This window comes from Petaurus breviceps, unplaced genomic scaffold (genome assembly GCF_028583685.1).
Source record: "Petaurus breviceps papuanus isolate PSGF00001 unplaced genomic scaffold, PetGlider_PUasm1.0 545, whole genome shotgun sequence".
NCBI lineage: Eukaryota > Metazoa > Chordata > Mammalia > Diprotodontia > Petauridae > Petaurus > Petaurus breviceps.
Window position 1 is genome coordinate 1,421,976 of NW_027186366.1, and position 8,885 is coordinate 1,430,860.

General features: G+C 48.2%; 1 protein-coding gene across 1 annotated transcript in view; it reads left to right on the forward strand.

Moving 5' to 3' along the window:
- Positions 1 to 714: 714 nt before the first annotated feature.
- Positions 715 to 8,885, forward strand: part of ST6GALNAC3 (ST6 N-acetylgalactosaminide alpha-2,6-sialyltransferase 3) — a 239,015-nt gene continuing 230,844 nt past the window's right edge. Inside the window, exon 1 of the mRNA XM_069102219.1 lies at positions 715 to 1,121. Within this exon, the coding sequence (XP_068958320.1) occupies positions 763 to 1,121 (359 nt within the window). The 5' untranslated portion in view covers positions 715 to 762. The remainder of the gene's footprint in view (positions 1,122 to 8,885) is intronic.

Sequence of the window (8,885 nt, forward strand, 5' to 3'; positions counted from 1 at the left end):
GTGCAATCCATTCCTGGTTGTTTTTACCTTTTTCAGTTGTAGATCCATGATGAATTCCTTTAGGTTACATAGAGCCACCAATTTTCAAGGCACTTTACATATATGACCTTATTTGAATCTCACAACAACTCCCTGAGGCAAGAGACCAAGGTCATGGGTATAGAGATGTGAGGAGCATTGAAAGTATTCTAATCCAAACTGCCCATTTTACAGACGAAGAAACAGAGGACCAGGGAGGTAGGCAGTCACAGAACTGAGATTGAAAGGCAAAGCTACAGGTATGACAATCCTCATTTTCCAGATAGATAAACTGAGGCCAGAGAGAGGAGTCAAATGACTTGGCTAGATAGTAAATATGGGAGGAGAGGTTTGAACCTAGGATTTCCTGACCCCGACTGCAGCTGTCCATCCTTCAGGGTAAATTTCCTCCCTGAAGCAGAGAACAGCCCCCAAAGAGAACACAGTGTTAGCTCTGATTTCTGTGTTGGCAGGGAAGAGAAGGCTGTAGTCATTTTCCGTAGTCCTTGCTGACTGCTGCTGGAATCAGCTGCTTCCCCCCAAGTCACTCTCCCACAGGACCAGGGCCATCTTTCAGAGAGATCCCCCTCCTTAACTCCAGGAAGAGCAGACTTTTTCCTCCTCCTGGCAGGCAGCAGGTGTCAAGGTCACTCATTCATCAGATTCTCTCTTTCTTCCTCCCTTTCATGCCAGCCTTTGCAGCTCGACTGTGACCTCTGTGCCATCGTTTCCAGCTCTGGTCAGATGGCTGGCCAGAAAGTGGGCACTGAAATAGACAGGTCCTCTTGCATTTGGAGGATGAATAACGCCCCCACCAAGGGCTATGAAGAAGATGTCGGCCAGAAGACCATGATCCGGGTGGTATCCCACACCAGCGTCCCCCTCCTGCTTAAGAATCCTGATTACTTTTTCAAAGATACCAACTCCACCATCTACGTGATCTGGGGGCCTTTCCGGAACATGAGGAAAGATGGCAATGGCATTGTGTACAACATGCTGAGAAGAGCTGCCGAGATCTACCCGGGCGCCCAGATCTATGTGACCACGGAGAAGCGCATGGGCTACTGTGATGGCGTTTTTAAGAAGGAGACAGGCAAAGACCGGTAAGCCCTGATGGTGCCTTGAGTGTTAGAGCCTGGCAGAGGGGAGGTCCCTCGGCATGCCAGCTATGAAGTGAGCACCCGGTTATTTTTCAAGTTGATTGTTACATGTTTTTGACTGTTATGAGTACTTGATGAGCCAGCAGCTAGGCCCCATTTATCCCACCTACGATACCTTCTGTTCATTCCGTTTTGATTGGCCTGGGGCCTAAAAAACACTGGATGCTTTCCTGAGACATCTTTAGAGCTCCCCCCCCCCACTTCCAGTTCAATTTGCTATTGATTAAATTAGAATTTTAGCTGAAGTGAGAAGCCCAGACAACAGTATTCCAAAGCACAGAAATGTTGGAGAGCTAGAATGATAAATTGACCTAAGTTCTCCTGAAAACCAGGAGAAACGTTACCTGAGGCTACCGGCAGAACAGGTTATTGATTTTCTAACAAGGTTGAGTAACTCCCTGCATGCAAATGGTCTGCATGATCCTGAACAAACGGCTAAGCATCTCTGCACTTTGGCGCAGAATGCCATGCTGAAATGCTGTCGCACTCCACAGCGGTAACGTTGGATGATTATAGCAAAGTGATAAAGGAAAATGCAGTCAATACTCCGTTATGCAGGGCCGGGCTGGGTCACTCGGGATGCCTGCGGCTCCCGTCCTTCCTCTCATTTCTCCTCATTCTTTATCTCCCTAGTCAAAGATCTCACTGTGGACACTCCCCAAGGGAATGAGTAAACCTCCAAGAGACTTCAGCTATGTGGGGAGCAGCTGAACATGGCGGGTTTCCCCATGTAATAAGCCAGTCCAGGTCTCTACTGCCACAATTCTAAATGCACATTAGGAAGGGGATAGGGAATGGACCTAGGGTTTCATTAGTAGAGGGAGTTTTCAATGAGAAAACTTGCACCAATGCAAGTTGAGGTGCCTTCCCTGAAATATAGTGTTAGAGAATGGCCAGATCACTTAGAGGGGAAGTGGTTTGCCTGGGATCATGGAGCCTGTGGGTGTCATGGGTGTGACTCGCACCTGGACCTTCCTGGCTTCCAGGCTGGCTTCTCAGAAACTTCCACCAGAGATCACAGATCGCATCGGCATCCTGCATCTCTGCCCAAGGTCCACACTGGTCGTTGGCCAGTCTCCCAATCATCAGCAGTGAGTCACTCCCTGTGTCAATCATCTCTGTGCAGCTCCGCTCCTCTCCTGCAGTGGGATTTCCTACAAAGACCCTCTGACACTTCCCACCCATTCTGAGCTTCCTGGAGATAAGAATGGCAGGAGTTCCTGCTGGCCCCCGCTTTGTTCTTCTCCCTTTCTATTACTGCTCTGCTCTCCTTGGTGCCAGAACCAGAGGACATGGAGAGAAGGGGCAAAGCTGGAATGAGTCAGCATTGTTGTCCTTGGGAAAAGCTGTTGAAGGGACGGGTCGACCTTTGAATTCTCTGTAGGTGCTACCTCTCTATAATTGCATTGGCTATAGTTTCTGTATTAAAATCTGTTATTTGCAGGGTGATTTTTCCCATCATCCAGTTTTAATAAGCAAGCATTTGATTGCATCCAAGCCCAGCTCTTTCCCGTGGCTTCCTCTCGGTCTCTGGGGCTGTTTCAAGAGCTGGTAATTATTTAAAACTGTTCAGTCTGCCCAGTTGCTCTGCTATCGACTCTTAGAGCTGATTTGTATTTTTCATTGATTATCCTTGAGCTCCAAGAGACTGCTTGGCAGTAGACAGAAGATAGCTCAGCAGGTCCCCCACCTAGCTGGCTGAGCTGGAAGTCTCTTGCTCTTAGATGTGTGACTTGCAAGGCATAAGCTGTTTAGGGGAGATAGGCAATGGGGTGGGGAGGGGAACGGGAATGCAGAACTGTGCATTAAAGAAGTATATAGGTATGCTTCAATGTGGTCCCACTTGGTGCTTCAGGGATACTTGGGCTCTCCATGAGGAGCCAATGGGAAATGGGAGGGATCTCCAAGGGAAGACCCTGGGGAAGGGGAGAAATGAACAGGAAAGGCCTCAGAACAGACCCAGAAAGGGAGGGTTTGAGCTGAGCCTTGAAGGAAGCCAGGAGGCAGAGAAGGACCGTTCTGGGAATTAGCCGCCCTCCGCATATACCAGCAGCAATGGCGCCTTTCTCCTCCATTTTATGCACTGGCTTCAGACTGCCAATGGAGAAGCTGGGGCACTCCTTTGGACCACAGGCATTGGCATCTTTCTCTTCATGCTCAAACGTACCCCCTTCTTTGTCAGGTTTGAAGAAACAGTGGAAGTCAGGTAAGCATTCTAAACAATAAATTGTGCCTTTCTCTTACCTGTATTGAACGTCTTTGGACCAAAAGACCTTTTGGAATAGGCACAGATGTTTGAATTATTTCAAGGTAGTCCTGTTTGGGGACAGACACTTAACCTAAAAGTGTGAACAGCGGCTTTGGAGCTCTGTGATGCTAAGCCTTCTCTAACAGGAGAGCTAGGTGAATTTCATTGGCTGGTTTGCTAATTTCAGAGGAGTACAGCTACTAAAGACTCTGCTGTTGGTGAAGTCCTTGGTCACTGAATGGACACTGGTGTTCAGGAGAGGTTGAGGACGCTTTCCTTCTAATTACTAAGGGAGGAGGCTGGACAGTATTGTGTATGTGGGGGGTATATCCTTGTAAATTTCCATCTCACTTGGAGGTCCTTGGCGGCTACGGCTTTAATGTAGAATGATTTCTGGGGCCCCCATTATTATCCAGAAATCTGAGTGAAGTATAAGGTCACTGACATGATGAACATTTTATAGGACTTTTAAATTTTATGTTGCAAGTAGTCATGGTTCTAAATGACAGAAAATGTATTATAATAATATAATATATAGTAATATAATGCATTATGTACATTGCCACAACGAAAAATATTCCTCCACACATCTCTGATTCATGTCAAACTTCTATGCTAAAAAAAGAAAAAAAGTAAACTAAAAGACATGATCTGTAACTTGTTTTTAAAGTTCTATTTTTGCCTCTAGTCAGGATTCCCTTCTGGAAGAGGATGGAGTGTTAACCTGTCCCATGGGGCAGCCAGAGGGAGGTAGAGGTTGTGGGATCTTGGACAGTTCCCTTACACTTGGACTTCGGGGCTTAGCCGCCCCACCCAGTGGCTTGAACCCTGACAGTAGAGTCTGAGGCTGGACTCCAAATCCAGATCCGTTGTGACTTAAGCACTTAACCAACCTGTGCCTCAGTTTCCTCAATGTAAAATGAGGACACTGCAGAAGATGGTCCTGTTCTTTAAGGTCCTGGCCAGCTAAATCGCTTGGTCTTTCTTCATGCTGAGAAAAGGCGCCCCAAAGCAATCAAAAGAAAAAAGGTCCTGGGCCTTCTGCCTCTCTGGCCTCTTGCCCCACCTTTGGGACCCAGGTTCCTTTGGACTGCCCAGTCTACTGGGAAGTTCCAGTGCTAGCTCTATCCTTCCCCCTGCTCTGTCTCCATCTCTGAGTCTCTCTCAAGGTGTGGGTTCTGCCCCCATGTCTGGCTCTCTTCTTGGCCACTGATGAGGATTCCCTTCATTGTCAGGGATGGTTCTGCCCTTGATCAATATAGCTCCTTGTACCTCACCTGGCTATACAACTAAGGAACAGCTTTTTCAAAGCTACCTAGAGTACGATTCACCCTTCTGGGAGCTGAGGACTGGTTGTCTTATAATTCTATCAGTTATGGAGATAAAGCCTGGAATGATGGCACCGACCTGGATCTCTGCTGCTTGGGAGGCGGGGCTGGCCCATCTCCCAAACTCTGGGGTTCTCGTCTGCAGAAGGCTGCGGCAGTCAGGTAGTCACATGATCTGGTGCCGATATGGTGAGCCCTCCCCAAGTGGGTGCCATCTGGCCTTGGTCAGAAACCAGTCAGGTGAAATCTCCCACGCTGATCAGAGGCCCAGGCTTACTACTACTGCGACTACTGCTACCAATACTATCATCATCATCATCATCATTGGATTGGGATGCTTCCCTCCAATTCCTAACTGGCCAAAGGCATGGAGACATGTCTTCCCACTCCCTTTTCAACTCTTGTATATGTAACAATGGACATATGACTGCAGCATTCAACAGAATGAAAGTACCGTGAGGCCATGGGTTATTTCATTTATTTATCTCTTTGGATGCCTAGGGCCTAGCACAAGAGCTTTTCACCTACTAGGAGTCTTAGAAAATACTTTTAATGGAATTGAATTTCCAGGAATTTTGTGGTTGGACTCATGATGTTTTGGGACATTGGGACTGAAATGAATTTCTTGGTTCTTTGAGTGATTGGTATGCAGTCATGATATTTGCAAGCTGACATTTAGACATTTTTGATTAATGCATCTTCACCCTACAATGCCCTGGAGGTGCTGGGAAGCTGACAGTGGTGCACAGGGCTTTGCTGGTGCTGGCAAACCTGTGTTTAGGCTGAGCCTGAATTCAGATGCTGACATCTCGGGGATGAATAAGCTAAGTGGGCCAGGAATCATTGTTCCCAGGGGCAGGAGCAGCTTACCTCTCCCTCAGTGGGTGTGTGAGCCAATGCGGCCACTGGGGTCCCCTCTGCTTCTCTCCACTGCCAGGGGGCCTTCCCACCCATCAGACTGGGAGAAGCTGGAGGGCAGAGGCTGTCTTTAGTGCTCTCAGCACCCTTCTTTGGATCCCCAGGGCTCAGCAAAGGTAGATGTTTGCTGATCAATGATTGGCAGATTAGCTCATACTTATGTAGTGCTTGAAAGTAAGCCATCTTCCAGGCTTCATCTCCATTCTGAGTTTGACAACTTCCCAGGGAGACACCCTCATCTAGATGTGGAAGCAGACTAGGGAAGATCAGTGACTTGCCCACCTACGGTCACACAGCTAGCCAGGGTCCAAGACTGACTTCAGATGAGACTCTCCAATCTACAGACCATGTTGCCTCTCCATAGTCCAATGATGCAGATCCCTCCCTCCACCAAGGAAGATTGCCACCCACCTGTGGCTGCCCTTCCTGGGTGATTTCTAGCCATATCCTCCCAGGAGGCCAGTCAGCTCTGTGGCCCAGTGGACAGAACTCTGGACTTGGACTCAGGGCACCCTGAGCTTCGGTCCAACCCCAGACAATGACCTTCACTTAGCATCTTCCTCAGTGTGGTCATCCATAAAATGGGGATAGTAATAAACCCTCCTCAGAGCCTTTGCAAGAATACAATTAGGTATTTCTAAGCTGCTTCCTTCCCGTGCTATGTAAGTGATGGCTATTAGTGAAAGTCCACCACACCTGTTTTAGCCAGCATGCAGGAGGCCTTGTTGGCCTGCTCCTGACATTGGGAGGGCAGCAGGGGTCCGCCTGAGGACACCGCTGTGCCCTGTCCTTAGGGCATGACCACTCTCATCTGACACAGAAGAAGAATGGACAATCATGGAAGTTCTGGGTTCAGCAAGTAATTTACTTGTCATCTGCTTTGAGCTCCCGGTGAGGAAGGAGCTGTAGTTAGGATCGGCTCTGTGTTACAGGTGAGAGAGCGGAGGCCAAGAGACAGTGCAGGAGTGCTGGAGAGGAAGAAAGTCTGGCTCTCTGCCCAGAGGATCACAGTTACCGGCCTCCCACTAATGATTCGGTTCACCTGCCTGGGCCTCGTGAAGGGCTTTGGAATCGAGGCCTGCTGAACTTCCTTCCGGTTCTAGAGCTGGGATCCGATGATTTTAGGCAATACCCAGAGTCACCAAGGAAATCACCCCCCGCCCAAATCCGGGTTCAGATCCAATTCCTTCCATTCCCAGTGAATGTCAGAAGCATGGACCCACCTCGTTAATCACCGGTCTATCACTTTCTCCACTGTGTCATTAATTAATTAGGGCCTCTCATTAATTAATTAGTAATAACCATGGAAATTGTAGCCCTTCTTAGAACAGCAAAGCTAATTTGGGTCTGATAGAGTGCCTGGGAACAGCCCTAAATTGGCCTTAATCAGCTGGCACCAATGAGGCCCCGTCCTCAGGGATGGGTCAGATTCATGTAGGGCAGCAATCACAGATCAGGATGGCCTGCTTGATGCCTTGTGTGCCCGGGGTTGGCAGGGTGAGCCTTTCGAGGATCCTTTGGAAGATAGCCTGGTGAGGTCAGTGATGGCCAGAGCATGGAATGGGCTCATGTCAAGCAAAAGGAAGACTAAAACATGTGTGTACATATATGTGGCATGTGTGTTTATGTGTATACATGCACATGTGTGTATTATATAAATGTGTGTATATGTGTGTGCACATGTGTGTGTGAAATAATCTGCTCTCACCTCCACTGAAGGTATGAATCATCTCTTCCTGAGATGGGCCTGAGACGGGCCTGAGACGTTCCCTGAAATGTCGTGTCCATAAAGACATGATGTGCTCTGAGGAGGACATGACCTCAAGGACCATTTCCTCCAACCACACCCTTTCCCTCCCATTTAACTCCACCTCCCCATGTAGAGAACAGTTCCATCTATCCACACACACACACACACACACACACACACACACACACAATAATGTACCATAGTAACATTAGGAGCTGCCTTATTTTCATTCATCTGTGGTCAGAAAAACCAGACCCATAGTTCTTCTTTTATTTTTCCTTTACTTGCTTCAAAGTTTGCTAATCTTAAGAAATGTTGCTTCAGTCTGTATTGGGGTCACCAAGAAGCCAAGCTAGGCAAGTTCTACCTAATTTAGGTTTCTGATGGAAAAGTTTCCGCCGCTGTGCTCATGCACACCAGTCCTTACTTCATTTTAGCCAAAGGTTGGCCCATCTATTAGCTTCTTCAGAGTTTGAGTGACTGGGAAGATGGCTTTTAATAAGTCCCTGACAGATCCATTCTTCAAATGCAGGTTTCCATTTTATTTTCACCTCAGTGGACAAGCAGGTTTGCAGACTTCATTCACAGTTCTGTTTTCTGTCTGCTGGCCTGTTCAGAGACCCTTGGTGCCAATCTACAATCCTAGGTAAATGGGCCACCTCCATTGAAGGCAGGACGAATGATCTCGGAAGCCTGGAGAGCTCCAGCAAGGCTAGTACATTCTTGGATCTGTGGCAGGTAAAGAGAGTGTGTATATGGATGTGTCTGTGTGTGCATTTTGTACCATCCAGAGACAGCCAGTTGTCCCACACAGAGGCAGTGTGGGGGAGTCAGAGGCTTGGGCTTCCAATCCTTTCACTGTCATTATCTACTTGGGGTCCATGGGAGAGTCAGCTCACTGCTCTGGCTCATTTGTCCTCTGCTGTAAAGTGAGTGGGTTGGACCAGATGACCTTGGAAGTGCCTTCCAACTCCAACCCGATGACCATCCTGTCCACACCCCCTCCATGGCACATGCTCCCCTCTTGGCACATGGACACTCCTTGTCTTTGAACCTTGGCTAAAGGCCAAGCTTTTGTCCCAATCTTCAATGGGTCAGCTTTGAATTTCATCCTTTTCCCCTGGCAATGCCAACAGGTCCTGCAGGGAGTGTGTGTCCAAGAGCAGCAATATAGGTGACATCATTCCACCCCTCCCCCACCCTCATTTCCTAGTTCTCAGTTTCTGGGATGAAGGTGGCAAGATATGGGGGTGGGGCCGGGCAGAAAGTCAGAAGACCCAGGTTCCAATCACACACCAGGCACTGTGAACTCTGCAAACATCAGCAAGCCATTGAATCCCTCTGACCTCAGTTTCCTGATCTGCAAAGCCAAGCTTGTGCTGCCAGTAGTTGTGACCTCATGAGAGTGTACAGATCACTGGAGAAAATATGGAGACCAAATGTTGGGCAAATTTCTCACCACA